Source organism: Euprymna scolopes, chromosome 32 (assembly GCF_053919585.1).
Source record: "Euprymna scolopes isolate OS-2025 chromosome 32, ASM5391958v1, whole genome shotgun sequence".
NCBI classification, from domain to species: domain Eukaryota; kingdom Metazoa; phylum Mollusca; class Cephalopoda; order Sepiida; family Sepiolidae; genus Euprymna; species Euprymna scolopes.
The window spans coordinates 69,159,412-69,180,602 of record NC_136513.1 but is presented as its reverse complement, the minus strand read 5'-3'; the positions used below and the strand labels follow the sequence as shown (position 1 = coordinate 69,180,602).

General features: G+C 30.1%; 1 protein-coding gene across 1 annotated transcript in view; it reads right to left on the bottom strand.

Moving 5' to 3' along the window:
• LOC145256416 (rho guanine nucleotide exchange factor 39-like) overlaps positions 1-21,191 on the bottom strand; it is a 100,835-nt gene that overhangs the window by 69,259 nt on the left and 10,385 nt on the right. Inside the window, exons 2-3 of the mRNA XM_080115292.1 lie at positions 3,371-3,428; positions 870-1,039 (exon numbers count right to left, since the gene is read on the bottom strand). Of these exons, the coding sequence (XP_079971418.1) occupies positions 870-1,039; positions 3,371-3,428 (228 nt within the window). The remainder of the gene's footprint in view (positions 1-869; positions 1,040-3,370; positions 3,429-21,191) is intronic.

Sequence of the window (21,191 nt, the reverse complement as noted above, 5' to 3'; positions counted from 1 at the left end):
GTAAAATGAAAACAATTTACCTGTATTATATAGAAATGCTAAAAACAAAATTCCATATGAAAAGTAAATTTTAAAATGTTGAATGTAAAAAAAAAATGTTATCATGTTATGATCTTATTAGGTAAAAAAACATTTCTAAATTTTACCAAAAATAAAAAACTTTCTGGTTTTACAGATTTATTTTAAAATATCTGAACTGTATGTAAAAAAATAATAAATTATCTAAAAAAGAATTTGGTGAATCAGAACAGGCGACTTAAAGTTTGCAGCAAACAGTGTTAGATATAAAATTGACATAATACTTATTTTTTTGCATAAAATAATAAATAAAATGTTACTGTTTCATTGTTTAAATTTGTTTTTAGTAATATAAAAATTATGAACTTTATGAAATGACCCTTGTGTCATATCATCTTGATGTAGAAGGGAGATAAAAAATATTTTACTATTTTCCAAGCAATGCCAGCAAATGTCTATTACTAATAGAGATTTGCTGTTTGATGCTGAAACTCTACTATTACTTCGATTGTATTATCATTTAATGCTTAGTTCAGTTGGCTATATCATTTTAATATGTGCTATCTTTCAATGTTCAATTCAGGTAGTGTAGTATCTGTTCTGTTATCATGAAACCATCCTGCCAGGTATTACGTCCTACTTTGGAGAAAGGGGGTACCATAGTCCATGTTCATTTATCATGATATCATCCTATTTTTGAGAGTTGTAGTGTAGTATTTGTTCAGTTGTCATGATAACATCCATCTTTTTTTTAGGGAGGGGGGGCATCATGCTAGCAATACTAAAACAGGAAGGCAACTCTCAAAACTGACAATATCAAACACCCGAAATCGAACTGCAACCAAACTCACCCGATGTATCAGATCCAAGTGATTCAAGTAGGTTTTTTCCGTTTCAAAAATTTCATTTATTATTCTTCGTCTTCGCTTCTCTCTTTTAGATTCTTGAAGAGCTTTCTGCCTGGCGAGATCTTCTTTCATTGGATTCTCAGACATTTCATCGGAAGCAATTTCCTTCAAAACTAGAGAGAAAAAAAAACAAAGAACAGAAAAAATTTTGAATATCAATTTTCAGGCGTCACCAAACTATGGCACACAAGTCACATTCGGCCAGAGAGATGCTTTTATTCAGCAGGTTAATTAATAAAAGACCAAAACAAGGGACAAAGAATATAAAAACATCATCAGGATAGATTACACACATTGGAAAATATGTAGAGGCTCCGATTGAATACTCATCATAACTGTATTTCAAATATCATAAAGAAATGGTTTTTTTGTCAGAAAAATAATTATTTCATTTAAAAAAACTTTTCATATTCAAAACATTTCTGAAACAATTTATATGAAAAGAAATTTTATTAATGGACAACTATTAGAAAAAATGAACTCACTTTGAATTTATTCAAAAACAGATTCATCACCATCATCATCATGATCATATTTCATTTAACATCCATTTCACATGCTGGCATGTGTTAGACAGCTTTTGAAAATTGACTTCCAAACTAAATTATCTCTAGCCAGGTCTTTATTTATCCCTCTTTTTCTCAAATTCATCTTTATCAATTCTTCCCATACTTTCCTTGGTCTTCCCTTATGAACTGATCCTACTACCTCAACTGCTCTATATCTATTAATTCAAGAACTCTCATCCATTCTTTCATAGCATCAAAATATCCTGTCCAACACACATCTCCTTACACGCTTCACATTAATCTTCATTTTAGATCATCACATCTAACCCTGTCTTTAAAACTTACATTACACATCCATTGTATCATTCTCATATCATTTCTCTCCATGCAACGCATATCCTCTCGTGAACATTTTAATAGATGACCATTTGACAATTCAAATATTGCCCCTTGACCCACAAAGCAAAAAAAATTTCCCAATCTTGGCTCACTTCACCTCTTGAGAAACTTTCTTACTTGTAAGATGTTCCAAATCCAGAAAGTTCTGTAATCCTGCCCAATAAGGAATTACAATGGTTCAAAACCCGTCTTTTATATTATGCATATTCAAAAATCTTTCCTGTTTATACTAAAATAAGAGACATGAGTCAACTACTTTTAAGCTTTTATTAGTTTGTAATAGAAAAAAATGAGGATTAAGGTAGAAGCATTCATGTCATGATCCTTGTCAAGTAATATTTACTATTATCTATGAATTCTACCAAACACATTAAAGTAAACCAAAAAATTAAGCTCAATGAATGTTAGTAGCTTACCAGTCCGAACTATGAAGAGGGGCCAAGCTCAGTATTGATTATCATATCTCTAAATATTAAAGAACTATCAACAACCAAAGAACTTGCTGCAAACTCTGCAACAAATCTACTGTGGACTTAAATATCTCCACCCAAATGTGGATGGAATGACCATCATAATAAAAAGACCACAAGGAAAGCATGAAAGCATCCTGCTAGTAAAAAATGGAAGAATCATTGAATCAATACCAAAGACTGATGAAAACATTGGAATCCTAACTGTTGAACTCAGAGGAATAATCAACTCTGTTTACAAACCACCTCTCATACCACTCATGATGCCTGAAATGCCACCATTATCTGGGAAACCAAAATTTGAAATTGGAGATTTTAAAAGCTATAGTAGCCAAAAACAATGCATATGGAGGTGCAATGAAAACCAACCAGATTAATCTGATCTATAATGAAAACCTTATCTTATCTACAATGGAAGCAACTAAAATTCTTGAACAGCAGATGGTAGAAAGCAGGATAAAACCCTAATATTGTGTTTATCAGTAAAAAAAAAAAAAAAAAAAATTACTGGAACTACTGCCCAAAACACAACATGACAGTTAACACTACAATCAGCCCACCCACAGTTCCTTTGGAACAAGATTCATCTTTGAGAAAGTGAACTCTCCTGACTACCAAAAAGATCTTGAAAGGAAGTTTGACCATTTCCCAGTGGATCCTAAAAACTCTGACAGCTTAACCAGGTTTGTGTGCCAAGCAGCCCAGAATATCCCAACAGTCTACCAAGCTCAATACATAGCTGGACTTGTGCTCAAATATAATCTTGCAAATAATCTGTTCTCAGAGTCTGGCAAACAGACTACTTTGATAAAGTTCTTTGAATAAAAAGAAAGAAAAAAGTCAACGGAAAATAGTTTGGATTTGATTTGTTTTCAATATTTTGCAATTATCCATTTTCTCTCAGATTTAAATGTTTCTTTTCTACAAACAATTACTTTTGTTTCAGCAAATTATTCAAAACTTATTTCATTTTTTAATCTATTTAAACTGTTTAAAAGAGATTTACAAAAGTTTAAATTCAGATTTGGTTTAAAACAAAATATTTTTTTAAATACCAAATACCTACCTTGAAGTCGGCTCCTTATTGAAAGCATCTTGTTGCTGGGAGAATAATTTTCAAAAAGCTAAAATATAAAAAAGAAAAATTAAAAACTAAATTGGCATTATAATTAACAAAATACAAACAAAACAGTTTATTAATATTATGTTTTCAATTTTTTAGATGAGGATTGATAATTTGGATTTTTCACATTACTGTTCTCATCTTGTGGACACAACAAGGACCTGTGGCATAACAGATGAAACATTAAATAAAAATTCAGTTTAAAGTGACATTCATCCGGAGGTTATAGGTTTAATCCTCAGTGCAGGCGATACTAAGAATACAATTGCAAATTACTTAAGATTTCAACCCAATCATGGCTGATGGAACAAGAGTATGCTACTTATGTGGATCAAATAAAACGTTCTGTTGAAAACTCCACTTAGATTTCCGAGTTTTACAAGATACACCTGAAGAAGGTGAGAGGTTACATCGATCGAAATGTGAGAATAACATTCAAGATGATAGCAGTAGAACAAATAATTTAAGTAATCCAAAATTTCATAATACAACATTAATAATTAGAGTCACTATCTAACCTTAAAAATTGAATAAACAAATGTAAAAGCTGTCATTCTAATAAAGTAATAACTATTCTTACTGAAAATAAAGACTTCTTTCACAAACATATCAAGTTTAAAAGTATTTTGAAAGTTGTCAATAAACTCAGCAAAAGCAATCTACTTAGTGACAAGCAATATGGATTTTATCCTGCAAGATCAACAGCTGACATACTGACTGTAATATCATGCAGGATTTACTAACGGGGGCTTTGTTATTAGTGTTCAACAAGACGCTTGAAGAAAGTCAAAGGTTACATGTCTGAAACATTGTGAGAATAACACAAGATGAGAATGGAAGTCTGAATTATCAATCCTTATCTCCAAAAATCACCAGGTCTACGACAACAGAATATAGTGATAAGATTATTTTGTTGTCCGAGCCCTAATAATTATTATGCCAAGAGTTTTGCTGAGTTAACTTTAGAATATCTATTTCCTCTGACCTATGTTTTGAAACTTTACTTATTGTTTTCATATAAGATAATTACAGTAAAGTAAGACTTAAGGTCAGTGAAAATTTACTAAATTTAGCTACCTAAAAAGGGGCACTGGATTGGAACAAAACTAAAAATTGCCTCAGTCTAATAGGATCTTCACAATCGAGAACAGACTACACTTTGATCACAACCTGAAGGTTGAAGTTTATCTTACAACATATTTTTAACAGTAGCGTTTCAATTGACTCACCTCCCCACAAGGACAGAGTTAAACAAAAAGCTAGTTTTTAATGTAGGGAAAATCCAGCTCCTCCAAAAGGAGCACTTTGGATTGGGACAAAAATAAAAAATTACCTCAACTAAAAAGGATTTCTCTTTTAACTGAAAATAGAAAAGATGAAGTTTATTATCAGAAAATACTACATTTTGCTTCTAACCAAACCGTCTAACCAGTGATTATGTAATAGCTACAAAATAAAACAGTTTTGTAACTTCTCCTCCTCCCGACAAAATTATTTACCTAAGATAACATTTGAGGTATAAACTATATATGAAGAGTATTAAGGAGACCTAGTATAGAATTTGATGCAATATGGAAACCATAAATAATAGTTAAAGTTACTTAATACTATATAGCAATAAATAGAGATAAATAGTAAGATTGTATATCTAAAACAAGAATAGGATTAAAGCTCCCAAAATTCATACTAATAAAGTACTTGGTAAAATTCAGTTGTAAGTTACATTCTTCTGGAGGTTGTAGGTTCAGTCCTCCGTGCAGGCGACACTTAGAATTGCAATTTAGGATTTCTACCAAGGTAACAAGAGTATGCTATCCCCATGAATTAAATAAAGGGTTTCATTTGAACTTCTATGCAGATTTCCAAGTTCAACAGGTCAGAAATTACATTGGTTGAAACTTTGTGAAAATGACACAAAATGAGAACAATAATCCAAATAATATAAATTAAGATTTGATACGTTTGTTTTTGTAAAGTTTAATCTCTCAATTTTAAGAAATTGGTTTTATCACATTTTACATTCAAACGCTTCAATTTTTACCTGATGGAAAAATCACAAAAAATAAAAATTAAAAATACGAACTACACAATCACACTGAATTATCCCACCACCTTCTACCAAAATGAAATTCCACCACATTGGGGACCAATAATCTAAAAAAAAAAAAAAAAAAAAAAAAAATTGTAAACTACCACTATTTTCATAATCATCCATTTTCTGTGCTATGTTTTAGTGTACAATAATAAGTGTTAATTCATCCCCATCCCCAAAAGCTTTTCATTTTGTGGTTGGCTCATGAAAGTTATACTTACATTAGTTTGTTGTTAAGTTTACATTTTAACAGTTGACATTTTCTATGTAGATGAGGGCGGCCCATTTTTCAAGAGTTGGACTGGATAGAATTTATCTATGACCTAGTAAAAATATTTGCCCCATTTATTACAATATTATTTGAAGTTGTCACCAATGCTGGATTTTTAAAGCTTTTTCCTTTCTGCATATCAGTTCAAATGAAAAACAGTTGGTGTTTTTTACTAAATATAAACATTATATTATTATAGAATCACAGTGAAATTAAAATAATAAAATGTTCATGATGTTGCTCGATATTGGCTAGGAAATAATTGAAACACTATATAGCAAAGAAAAAAAAAGATGTCTAGCGTTTGCTTCAAACTCTGAAAAATATCATAAAACTGAATCAAAGGTGAACGCTTTATCCATCTAACAAACGAAAATATTTTACTTTTTTAATCTGTTTATATTATTATTTATTAGTTCAGCATAGGAATCTCCCTACATAGATCTAAAATTGTTTGATTGTCAAAAATACATATAAAAACGTTCAAATAATAAAAAAATAAATTAAAAAAAAAAAAGACAGCAAATATGTACAATGATTAGACTAAAACAAAAGCAATCTTGTCTATTCAGTCTTTCACAGATTGTTATCCTCATCTTCATAGTTCTTGTTGTCTCATCACATTAAGGCCAACTCATCCTCTGGCCTTCTTCAGGTGATTAATCGCGGCAGGATAGGAATATTGAATCTTGTAACTTGTGGTGCAGTAGATAGAGGTGTTGGGTCTCTACTGTTTCAGATAAGCATTGTCTGAAGATAGCGGTTTCAATTCTACCCAAACAGGCCAGAGGATTACTTAGCCAAAACATGAGACAACAACTACAGAAGGCAGTAATTACTGGCAATACGTTTACAAGACTCAGCATTTCTATCCCGTCACAATTAATCACCTGAAGAAAGTCAGAGGATGAGTTGGATGAAATGTGGTTAAACAACGAAAACTATCAAAATGTGGATAAGAATCCACAAAAGAATGAATACACAAATTATGAAGTTTCAGTTCAAATGATTACAAAATAATAAAAATTTAAAAACAAAAACAATTTTATTCTTTCATTCACAGGCTAAAATCTACTGCCACTGCCACCATTTCATCATATGAGACATTAACTGTCATTATTTTGTTCTTTCTATTATCCCTATAACTTATGCTTTCTGTTTTTACAGTGTTTTGATTGGTTATGATCCTCCTATTCTAGAATAACTGAATAAGATTGACAACACTAAACAAACAACCATTGAAATTAAAACACGGTATCCTTTCAGTAATAGCAATAATTACAACAGACAACGATGTTTTCGATTCCAAAATGCTTCCTTTCATTTTTATTTTTTTTGGTTTTCCTACATTGACAGATTATCTTCTGTGGTCTTTCTTTATTTTGTTTTTTTTTTTTGTTTTTATTTCTTTGTTTTTAATTTCATTTTCTTCCTTTTTAGTGGGTGGGGGTTTACAAACAAGTTATACTGTACTTTTTCTTAAATCGCATTCAGTTATTCCAGAACAGAACAGAATAAAAAAAAAAAAGACATAATTCATATATGGTGACAAAAACCTTTTCAGTGCAACTACATTATAATAGCGAAATTCAAAATTTTTACTATTGAAGTTCAAGGCAAACCTATGGTTTTTATTTGACAGTCATGTTACAGTAATGAATATATGTAAAAGTTACGAAAAAAAAAAGATTTTTTTGATGAAAGTTAGCAAAAATAAAATGTTTCACTAAAAACCAGCAGAGTTCCAAAGGGAGGTAAATTGTGTGTAATTAATGCCATTTTTTCAATAAATTGTGTGTAATTAATGCCATTTTTTCAATAAATTGTGTGTAATTAAAGCCATTTTTTCAATAAATTGTGTGTAATTAATGCCATTTTGTCAATAAATTGTGTGTAATTAATGCCATTTTGTCAATAAATTGTGTGTAATTAATGCCATTTTGTCAATAAATTGTGTGTAATTAATGCCATTTTGTCAATAAATTGTGTGTAATTAATGCCATTTTGTCAATAAATTGTGTAATTAATGCCATTTTTTCAATAAATTGTGTGTAATTAATGCCATTTTTTCAATAAATTGTGTGTAATTAATGCCATTTTGTCAATAAATTGTGTGTAATTAATGCCATTTTGTCAATAAATTGTGTGTAATTAATGCCATTTTGTCAATAAATTGTGTGTAATTAATGCCATTTTTTCAATAAATTGTCCATTTTTTTCAATAAATTGTCCATTTTTTCAATAAATTGTGTGTAATTAATGCCATTTTTTCAATAAATTATCCATTTTTTCAATAAATTGTGCATTTTGCTTGTAACTGAGTTACTTCTCTTGTTATTATGTCACGTCTTCCCAAAGAAATGTGGCGATTGTTTTTATGATAAAGATTGAACTCATGTTTTTTTCTAAATAATGCGGTAATATTTAAGTACTTCTGACATGATAATTAAGTAGACATCATTGCTTTTAGTTTAAATTGACACAAAAAGTCAGTAAATACGATTGTTTTTTTGTATTTTTAAGTGATTTATATACATATATTTTTTTCATAAGTTTTCATTTCAATTCAAGCTGGTGCACCAAAGTCACATGAATATATTTTTTTTATTTTGGAAATCGCAACTTTATATATAAAAATCATAACTCTATAATAATATATACGAAATCTGCAAGAATTAAAATATCATATTTAAGCGTACTTCATAACCGAGCTACGCTAAGCGTCCCTGAAATCTTAGATAAATACTTTTGCAAACAAAAAAGCTACAATAATATCAGAGTGTCTCCATTTATGCGGAACATCTACGGAATGCCAACATCAATATATTAAATATGAATGAGTCCCCTGTGGAATTTCTGTTAGTTATTGCTATTACTATATTACTCAAAACTTTATAGTAGGGAACTGAGCCCTCACTTCAAACTTCATTAATTTGATTTTATTTACATCTTTTTTTACAACAATTATTTATCTTAATATAAAAAACATGGCTAAATTCTATTTTAATGACCTAAGTTACTTACAGTGAAATGAGTTCATTACTGATTTTTTTAGAATGATACTTTAATATTTACTTTTTTAAAGTTAAATTATTCTTTTATATATTTCCCATCACTGCAAGGCCAGGACACGAGTCATGCTAGTATGTGAAATTGGCAAACATCATTTAATTTCATCTCATAATAAAACAAAATATTAATTCTTTCGAGATAAATGAAGCAATTTCTAACAAAACATTTACAAAAATGTTTTCCCACTTCAAAAATACTAAGACTAATGATAATAGATTATAGGATATATTATAGTCCTATGTTTTAAAATCAATAGGAGAAGAGACAATACACATCTCCAAAAATACATCAAAACATTTTTGCAAAACTCAAGAATAATTATCTCTTCTACATCCTCACTATCAAACTAATAATGGTTTCAAAATTGCTACGAGTTTTGAATTATCAAATATTTCCTACTCAAAAAAACAGATAGATTTATATAGTATGTGTGCAGCAAGCTCCTTCTCTGCTACAGACAAGCAGCAAGGTCAGCATCCAGCATCATGATGATGACAATAGATCAGGTGAGAATTGAGCAATACCACACACATTAGTCAAACAAAATGCAAGCATCTCTACAGACTTTTTGATGATGAATACACATAATGTTGCGGTTAAATGATTTGTTTTTTGGGGGTTTTTACATATGTTTTTACTCGTGCAGTGATTCATACATTATTCAATAAGAACACTGATTGTGTAGAAGGCAATGTTTGCCCAAAACTGAACTAGAACTGCCCATCTGTGGAACTCTATTCTGCTTGCCTGCTTTCCAACTGGCTACAACATGGTTGTTAAATCCAATGTGAACAAATTCCTGTTGAGCCGTCCCCTTAAATAATTAAATCATACCCAATTTACACCCCAAACAATTACTACACTGAACTACGGTACACTCATTAACCTTTATCTTAGAGTGGCTTCTGGGCCTTGATAAGCAGTGATTCCCAAGTAAAAAAAATCTTTTTCTGCACTTTTCAAACAGTCTGTTTTTGGCAGTCAAGTCAACAAGATGTCATATTTCTTTTCTTGCTCATCATCACAACTCCGGTGAAAGGCAAGATGAAAAACCAGGACTCAACCTCACTTGTATAACAGTATATGTATGTCTATTGGGTTAATATAGTTTTGTATTTCTGTTTTCATAACTCTCTGCAGATCATGTTTGTTGTGTTGATGAAACTGCATTAATGAAATTTATTTCAATTGTAGAGTGGAAGTTTGTCCTTAACCAAATGAAAATAACCCATTTTTATCATATCCAGCCACTCAACAATCCATAGAATTAACTTCTCAATCCATCTACAAATTGGTGATCACATCTTTTACTCTACACACATGATGGCTTTTACCTACAGCATCCAAATACAGACAAACAACCACTACAATGACTCAACTGTTTTACACACACACACTCACATACATATGAATAAGTGAACAGTTATTCTTTTCATAGAATTGTGCAAACTTGTTTAAATATTGTAGTGATCATCTAAATCGGTTTATTTTCTATAAAGAACAACTCTTTGTCCAAAAGTTTGATTTTACTCTTTTATCAAAAACATGGATGAGGAATACCAAACAAAATCAAATTCGAGCTCCAAAAAGTTCAAAGTCTAGTCAAGATAGATGCTTTGAACTGATGGAGCAAATTCAATGCTTTAAGATGCTGTGAAAATTGTCTGACTCCAACAAACAAAAAAATTGATATATGTTGAAAAATGCTCAAAATAAGAAAAAAAATGTTAAAAACCTTTGTGTTATTATAAAATAGTGCTTTTGTTGTCCTCAAAAAAAAAAAAACAGAAATATTCTTAGTAGCATGGTTGTGTTTAAAATCTACATTACAATGGTTATCATGTTTCAAAATTCTGTTGCTATGGCGGAGGAGGACGATAAAGGTGATTGTGTTGTTGTTACTTTTCCTACTCTAATTTCATGTCCTGTCAACAACTGTTTTACCAGCAAAATAAAAAATTGCAGTGACTTTTTCAATCACCTCTCCCCCTTCTCTCTCAAATTTAGCATGCACCCAATATACATTGTAGTTACGCCTTTTATATCATTTGCTTTCAAAATTTCTCGTTACTCCATGTCCACAGAACCGTTATAATTTTCTTTATTTTTTCCTTTCAATCGGTCAACTTGTCATAATTCTTTTTATATTTTTATATTTTTAATGAAGATTTTTATGCAGAAAGGTCTAATTGAGACGACTTTTTAAACAAAATAAATAACTTTAACTGCTTAAGAAACCATTTGGTTTATTTCTTGAAGACAAAAACATTTGCAATATAGATTATTTTCAACATTAATAAATAATTTTCACAAAAATTTCATTTAGTTAGGAATTTAAATTCAAAACAACTTAGTGTTTAATAAATTCATTATATGTATGCTATTTAAAAATGTGAATATCATTTTTTTTTAAACTAAGATTTTAAATAAAATCATTTGAATTTTACAAGCAATCAGTTTAAGATTTTACAATCTGTACATCTATTATAATAAAGTCGTATTCCTGTCTGTTGGTTTGTTTATTCACAATTTAATTTAATATGTAAAAAAGATAAACCGTTTCACAAGTTAATTTTCATACTGAAAACGGACTTTTATAAACTTTTATTCCAGCATGATTTCTATATATTCACTATTTATTCATTTCTATATAAACTATTTATTCAAAGGAAATCTACATTCAAGGAGTAACCTCATTTGCATATTACATTCAAGCAAATTTATTTTAATAATTAGCTCTATGCTAATGGTTATTAGTAGCAGAATTGTTTTAATTATTTTGTTTAGGAAAATTATTTTAAGTTGATTTATTTAATTTATTTTTAATCAGTATTAGTTAGCTGTATGTGATTAAGCCTTCAATCCAGCAAATATGTTTTAACCAGGCAACACCGGGTTTATACAGCTAGTTGACTATAAAATATCCATTTTTATGATTTTCAATTTGATATTATTTACTTTTTACATCATAAATTATGAATTTATTAACAAAACAAAATTGTTTGGACTAATTTCTAATTTAAATAATACCATTTTTTTTTTAATAATTTAGAACACCTGAAATAAACATTAACACATTTTTCTTACAGGTCCAGTTCAATAATACCTGTTTTTATTCATTTCCACAAAAAAAATAAATCGAAAATTAAAGTAGAAAGACTTTCAAGCAATGATGGTTATATATATATATATATTGTTACGACGTATCCCAGTCCTACTGGGGACGGTAGAGATGGGTGACGTAACGAAATATATAAAAAAAATAAAGTTTCCCAGGTTCTTTGATAATGCGTTGTTATGGGAATGGGACAACCGTCTCGAAGACAACAATAAAATGAAATGTACTGGACAACGAAATCACATAAAAATAACAAGAACAAGTATCGTCGAAAAATTAACAAACTTTTATTTATATAAAAATAAAATAAAATTCACTTCAAGAAAAGAAAATTAAATATGTCTAACTAAATGAAATGATTTAATGATTCAAATTCTACCGAGAGAAAAATATATTAACAGTCAATGTTCACATAAAATAAGAAATCGTCTGCTCAATTAGATACAGGTTCTAGGGTAAGAGAGAGATGTTGGAGAAATGAAAGTTCTGATTGAAAAACTCACTTAATGTCCTTTGAAATGTGACCTTTCTTTCGTCTCTTTTTTTATATATATTTCTTTCCTGTAAATTGTTTATATTTGATTACGGGTGTGCAGGTTAATTTTCATATTTTTGTCCTTCGGATTATTTATGTTTCATTACGCGCGTGCGTTTTAATTGCTCCAAGTATTTGTTTCCGAAGCTCATCGAAGCCCTTGATTTATAATAAAAATTTCACTGTTCCATGGATCCTTCCTTCGCTGGGTTCATTCTTTTGTTCAGTCAATATTCTAACTTTGACCGCTGATCAAAACAGATCTTTACCGTCGCCGCCAACATCGGCTGGTGTCATTGATATTTACCTCCGCGACGCTGCTACCATGCTGCCGTCAGCTTCGCCACCCTGACCTTCGCTGACTTACGCCTTGTCGCTTTGAAGTGCGAAGCTCCACTGCGTGTTGACAACTTTTTTCAGTCCCCCCTCTCTCTATACGGTCTACATCTCTCTCTTTCTCTATACAGTTTAATTCTCTCTATTCGGTTTATTTCTCGCAATCCTTTCTCTCTCCTCTCTTTCTCGTCTATGAGTTTTCTTTTCTCTTTCCTCTTCCACCTTTCGTTCACAGTATCTCTGTCTCTTCCTTCTCCTCTTGCTCGCAGGTCTCCTCCTCCCCTTCTTTTCTGTTTTGTTTACAAAATGTGAACGATCAGACGAGAATGGAGCTTTTTGGTGCAAAAATGATACAGTAAATAAAATATAGTGAAAATATATCTTCTCTCGGCTAAAAATCAATAAAATAATAAATTATACATTTTAATAAATGTATCATAATATATATATATATATATATATATATATATATATATATATATATTTAATAGAAATGGTAATTAATAAAAACCGAAGAAAGTGTTCAATACTGTTGTAGAGCAAATATGCGTTTTATTTTTTTATTACCGTATTTTTCTGTTTAGTTACATTATTGTTTCAGCTACGCGACCATTTTTTGGCCGTCATGTAGCCTCCTCAGACTTTTACAGAACTCAGTGGAGCTTCGCGCTTCAAAGCAACAACTTCTGTAAAAGTCTGAGGAGGCTACATGACGGCCAAAAAACAGTTGCGTAGCTGAAATGTAACTAAACAGAAAAATATGGTAATAAAATGTGTATATATATATATATATATATATATATATATATATATATATATATATAGATATATATATATGCAGCTGCTTTTAATAAAATTGCGCTTGACAACAAATATTTTTAGTTCCCTGAATCAGAAAGGATTTTTGTTTTTGCATTTGTTCATTATCCTCTTTCTCTTCTGACTTTTTTCAAACTTGCTTGATAAGTTGTTGCAATATTTTTGGCATATGATGACAAATATTTGGACGATTATATTTATAGCCAGGGATGATAAGAACGAACCAATTAGGTGCCAGAATCACTGTATAAAATATACTGAACCTCTTTGAATTCTTCAGCAATAGCTTTTTGTCATGAAACAAGAAGGGAACTATGCTATGCAACGATGCTACCATTATTACCTGGAATTCTTTGCAATTCAAAGCTTTTTTGACTGGATTAACGATGCCAATTTCGACTTTGGACAACTACACTTAATATTTGCAATTGAATTTTTTTCCTCTACAAGTTATTTCTTTTGCCATTTCTTTTTGAATCATTTTTCTGTTACAAGAATGACTCTCCACTCAAGATTCGTTTTCAAGAAATTTTACGTGAAGTTATTTGAACTACAAATGCAGAAAACTGACGTACTTAGGTTTTTGGAAAATCAATTCAATAAATGAGAAGACATTTCATTCAAATATTAATTATAATTTATAAACTCAGTTTAAAAACCAAGTAAAAAATGTGGAGTCTCTTAAGAAAAGAATTTGTTTATTAAAATCAAAATGAAAGATTTGGAGTTTCTCATCAGCAGGAGCATGTGCATAGTTCATTCACAAAACAGTTGCATAGTAACTACGAATTGAACACTGTTACCCTGAAAACATCTACAAGAATTTGCATGGAAGTTTTAGGCAAACTTACTAAGCAGCATGCAAAGATGTACTTCCTGTATGCTAGAGAAAGCTGTTCCAGTTTCTACTCTCTTCCAAAGACTAAAGATACGCCCTCCCCCCTACAGTCCATCCTTCTTCAACATCTCCAATGGTTTGGACATGCAGCTCATCAACCAGAGGGAGAGCTCATTCGAAAAGTCCTCTCTCTCTGTCCTCTTTACCTGGCTGCCACAAACTTGTTGACACGGGCGACAATGATTAAGGATGACCTAGTGGTACTATCGGGCCCACAAGTAGTTAGTCTTTGGCGTTAGAATTGGGGATGGTTAGCCATTTCCTGCGACGTGTCTCAGAATCGTTGAAACTGGACTGCGCAGTTTGTGCTCAAGAGGAAGCCCAACTTAATCTGACAAGAGTGATAGCGGTCATAAGTACAAGTAAGACAAAGTTGTGTGGACTATGTATGAAGGAGTCTGCAAATGTTTCTTGTGTTGTCTGTCAAGAGCCTATTGTATAGTGGTTTGCACACAAGAAGTTTGGTAGTAATTGATAACATTGTGACTGACAAGGGTTCATGTGGCAAGTAGAGTCTCTCACTGCTGACTGCTTTTTAGTTGTTGTTTAAACAGCTAAAACAAAGTAGATGCTTGACTCCTAAAATCTCCTTCTGATTGGTTGAAGTCCAATTTGGGTAACCAATCGAAATTGAGTATTTTGCAAAAATCAGCCAATCAGAATGAAGTATTTCTGGAAAATGTTTTGCTGCTATTGCTACTACTGCTGGAACAAAGTTCAACAAAATTGATTTGTCCAATTAAGATGGTAGAAAAATGGAAATTTCCTTTACCAATATCTAAAATTTTCAAATGTTTAAAATCCGTTAAAAAATTAGGATCAATGCTTCTTTACACGAAACAAGGACTGAAGGAAAACTTTGTTCATCTCCCCAACAAGAACTGAAAAAAAAAAAAAACTGACAAAAATGTAACTTTTTCATAAATATCAAAAATACACTCATCAAATTTTCAAAGTCAGATCCAAATAGCATTTAAACTGACACATCAAATTTTACTTCAGAACTTGAATGCCTACTAAACACTATCCTCGAGTGTCAAATGTCTCTTTGTACACGGGTTTGTCAGGACAATCTGGCATGAGAATACTTTTTCCTACAAGTAAATCATGACTAAATATTCAAAATCAAATAGTATTCATGGTCGAAATAAGATTTCCTCAGTATGGCTAACCCACACTGGCTTTTACAAGGAATGGTCCACGTTCTCCAAGTGATGTTACCTCAAGTAATAGCACAAAGCTGGATACTCCACCAGACTAGATGTATTCTTTTCTTGAAATCCAGTAATGTTCTTAAGTTCTTTACTAGCTCAACATTTGAAACATGAAGGAGAATTTTACTGGAATATTCAAATATCTATGTATCTCATATAGAGATGAAGTGTTAACCCCTAAGAAGGGACCCCTTTATTTTTGACAACTTCGACTGAAGTAAAATGAAACAAACAAGCCATTTTTCATTTATTACTCTACCATGTTATTGGCAATATAATGTTTTTAGCTATACATTTGTTTTAAATTTACTTAGACAACTGCTGATAAGGAACATTTTTTAAATAATCATTTAAAAATAAAAATCAGTAATTTTTTTTTTTACACAGGCATCACCACATTATAAAGGCCAAGAGGCCACTCAAGGATAAGGGTTAAAGAGTGTACAGTAGAAATTGGACAATATAGTAATCATTAGTAATGAAAATTCGGTAAATTTGATAACTTATATGGAACGGCTCATCAAGAACTTATTTACGTTAGACTTGAACACAACCATATTGTAGTCAGCCGGAAAGCAGGAAAACGGAAGACAATTCCACAGGCGTACAGTTCTAAGAAAGAAGCTTTGTTTATGGAATCTACGTTTAGGTTTAGGCACAGATAAAGAGTGGGGGAAATTATTGATAGTGTTTTCAGTTTTTCTTGTGAAAGTTAGGCGAGGGGGGACCATAGACTGAAGCTCAGTCGAACACTTTCCATGAAAATAATGATACATCAGAGACAAACTCGCAACATCTCTTCTGTGAGATAGAGGTTGCAGGGAAGAGAAAAGGACATCTCCTACGAGGCTACGAAGTCTATTTTGAACTCTATGAGTAATGCGTAGAACTCATATTTTAGCTTGAAAAATATAATAGAAGTAGTCTACTTTAATTTTAAATATATAAACAAATAAAAATTAAGTAAAATGATTTCACTGTATCTCGGGCAACATCAAGTAGGTACAGCTAGTTTATCATATGAAAGAAAGTTATATTTTCATTTGAAAGAAAAACTCAGAAACTACTAATGGATACACTTACAAACCTTATATTATTGGATTCTGTATCACCTATGAGCTGGTTGTAGGGAGAGGAGGGGGTGGGGGGGATGATATATCCATTCCCATTGAGCGCCCCCCCCCCAAAAAAAAAACGGTGAAGGGGAAGCAAAAATACTTTTTTCAGCCATCCAGCCACATTACCTGCCGTCAGTTACTAAAAATGCTTCAAAATGTGTCCAGCATCAATGTTGGTGGTCCAAAGTCACATCGAGGGGATCAACCTGATCCCAACAGGCAACACAAGTGAAATGACAATAGGCAGAAAAAACTGGTAATCATTCACAAAATATCCTATCTCAGCATGAGACAAGAAAATGGAAACGGAAAATAATAATTCATACTGGAGTTTCAAAAATAAGATTAAAACTAGGTCAAAGAGTCAGTTGTCTGCTGATGACATTTTCTTGTTTTTTTCTGTTGTTTGTTTGTTTTTTTTTCTATTAAATTGAACCAGGTGTCAAAAAGAGAAAATGAGTCTTAAAAAGATGTTATATAACTTTCTTTAACTCTTATATTTTGTTATCCATGTCCCTGGGCAACACCAGATAACTCTGCCATTTTCAATAGAATTTGAAGTTATTAATGATGTCATCCTTGTTTGTGGTATGGAAAAAAGAAGGCATTAAAACTGCATTTGAGTCAAACTGCATTTAATAACAAAATATGTTATGGTTCAGTGCTTCTAACTATGGATTAGGAAATAATAAGGCCAAGAAAATTGAGAATTGAAAAGTTTTTCATCACAATTTTTGTTTGGAAGATATTTAGGACAAGGTGATATTTATAAAGGAATTTAATGACATGTTTTTGCTATAAAGAAAAAAAACCATTTTACTTCTTTTTTTAAACAAACAGTTAATTGCACAATGAAAAAGTTTGAAGTTATATGAGCTTGTAATAAAAATAATTACAATTAATTGTAATTATTTTTATGTATAAAAATTAGGTGGTTCTGCACTTATGTTACTGCACTCTTTTTTTTTTTTTAAATAGTATTTTCAAATTAAATTCAAGTTTTAAAATAGTATTTTTAAATTAAGTTTTACTTAGTTAGGTGAAAGTACAGAATAATTACAAAACACCCTTCCCATGTTAAGAATAGCTTTTTTAAATAATAGTGTTGTTATTTCAACATGGTAACATAAGCGCATAAGTACCAAAAATTGTTTTACTGTTTTTTTTTTTTCATGACTTGACACAAAATAATTTTAGACACACTTTAGAAATTAAAAATATGTGCATTATTTTCAGACTAGTGTACACTAGTTAAAATTGACAAACAAAAGTATACTTCACTAGTGTTTGTATTAATATTTACATCAAATCACAAAATTACGTCAGTAATTACATTTTTCAGATATACACTATTATCATTATTGATAATTATTTAATTTGATAATTTAAAAAAAATATCTACTGTTGATTTTTTTTTTAGTTATAGTGAGGGATTTCTTTTCAAATTTATTTTAAATGGTGACGGCTGTCTGACTTGCTATTTTCTTTCTAATGTAAGTTTTTTGCATGCTTTTTTTATGCTTGTGCACTGATTGAACCGCACTATTTTTAAATAGTATTTTCAAGTTAAATTAAAGTTTTACGATATCTTTTTTATTAAATTGTAAGGTGAAAATACAGAATAGTTACAAAACACCCTTCTCTCCCCATAATAATGTCATTATTTCAGCACTGTTCAATAAATGTTTAAGTACTGTTTTTTTGTTGATTTTTGTTTTTCAATAGGATAATTAGGGACTGAACTATAGAGAGTTAACACTAAGGTGGATTTTTTTCTAATGATCTAAAAAAACACAGTGCTTATACAGATTGGCATTTATAAACAAAAATGAAGAAAAACTTTTATTGTGTACCTACTTGTCACAGAATGAAGATGTTATATTCCAAAAATCACAAAAATTGATCAAGTATTTTTTTTTTTTTTCAAAAAAGTAAATTTGCCATTTTTTTACCAATAAGTGAAGGCCTACACCATTATAATATTCTTTAAGTACCTCCAATGCGCACTACACATTTAACCTCCCCTATATGTAACACAATGTAACTGTAATTTAATATTATCATCCCAACTTTTTACCATTTAAAAGAAGCTTCAAATAAACTGCTAATATTTAAAAAAAATTTTTACAGCATATGAAAATAATAAAACGTGAGACTAAAATCATGTTTACATTATTGATGCTTTAAAACAATGTTCCTATGTAGTGACAATTGTGAAGGCGTAAATATACCCAGGTTTAAAAAATCTATCAAAAATCAACTAATAGCCAGATTTTCATGAAATTTTCGATACTTACTCATTTTTAAAATAACTTATATATTAAAAGTAGGTTTCATTAAATATACGAGCGGAAATATTCTTTTTAGGTATTCTACTGCCCCCCCCCTTTATTTCATGTTATGAAAACTAAACAAAATAAATTTAGGCCCAAAAATTGCAACATTTTTTTAAAGTTGAAGAATTTAAATAATTAAAAAATAGTTTTATATATATATATAAAGCCATTATTTCATTTACCTTAAAGTTGTAAATAAAAAAATGGACATAAAATCAATATTATTATGTTAAAAAAAATCAACGCTTTTTCTCAATAATATTTTTTCTTGATAATTATTTCAATTACAACAAAAAAAAAAAACAGACTTCTAAAAATAATTTTTTTGATGATTTAAATGATATTAAATTCCAATATTCCGCGATATGAAGTTTAAACATAGAGTTGTTAATAACAGGTTTCCAATATTGAAAAAATAAATTCATATAATAGAATATATGACTATTGGCAATGTTAAAATCGGAAATTCAGCATCAGCCTCAAAAAAATTAATTTTCATTTGATTGTTTGAATTGAAGTAGAGGCAATTTTATTTCACGCCTTTTTTCAAAAAAATGTACAGAGGCCTCTAATTAACAGTCCCGTCATTTAAATAAATTTTGTCAACAGGGAATGACGTTAAAATTAATTTAATATGATTAACTCTCATGTACGTAAGTTCGTTAAAACAAATCTATTTGTTTTATAAAAGGTAAGTTTTATATTATTTTTTATCCAATTTTTTTATTGTAAATGTTTATTTATTCATAAATTTCTGCATAAAAAACGTATAAAAAGTTTATCAAGTAACGTATAAATTTTTATTAGTTTTTGCATGTTTTTTTTTTCTACACTTACATTGATATTATTAACACAGACTAGTTTTTTCATAATATATGAGAAATTACTTTTGGGGGAATTTATGCACATGTTACCGAGCTAAAATAATAACATTAGTATTTAGGAAGCCATTCTTAACATGAGGGGAGGGAGTTTTGTAACTGTTTTGTACTTTCACCTAACAATTTGATTAAAAAATATTGTAGAACTCGAATTGAAATTGAAAATATGATTTTTAAAAATAACATGGTAACACAAGTACATAAACACCATTTTTATTAACATCTACAAATTTATTTTATGAAAAATAAAAGTCATTTCTGAATAAGGACTTGATATTTGTATAGAAATAACTTATATTTTAAAAAATAGACAATATTAAAAAAAAAAAAAAAAAAACTATTACTGGTTTCATCGTGTTACATGTAGTGGATGATTGTATTTTTTTTTTTTTCATATAAGCAAACGAACAGAATAATTGATAACCTATTTTTTCTTGTTCATTTGAAATACAATTTCAATGCTATTATTAAAAAGGAAAACCTATTAAAAAATATTTCATCCTGCAGATGATAGAATACATTTATTGTAATGGGGAAAATATAAGCCAAGCGGATTAATAAATATATATGTATATATATATTTTAAATTAATAATTTTTCTAAATCAATATAATATAAATGTAAATATGAAAATCCGATAGCAAAAAAAATGTTACTTCCATTAACCATTATAGCGTTGTTGAGCATCCGTAGACTTGACATAGAAAATAATGTACGCACCAAATGATGATGTCACTGGCATTGTGTAAAACCATGTCCATCGAGATATAGAAGGCCTGTTAACTGAAAAATGCCTGCAGGCAATGTAGGTAAGATTTGTCAAACTATCACTGTCATGTTAATGTATATGAGAGCATTTTTAAAAAGAGATTTAAAACATGTTAAAAAAGAAAATAAAAGCAACCCAATTCGATTAATAATGAAACTTCAATACTAGCGGGGGGGGTACCCGGCGATGCCCGGTGTTTGGAGGTGTGTGTGGTGTTAAATAAAAAAGAACTAGGGGGGATCAAACCCGAAGCCCTGAGGCGAAGTTTGAAAATAAAATCGGCCAGCCAGAATGAGTTAGTGAAA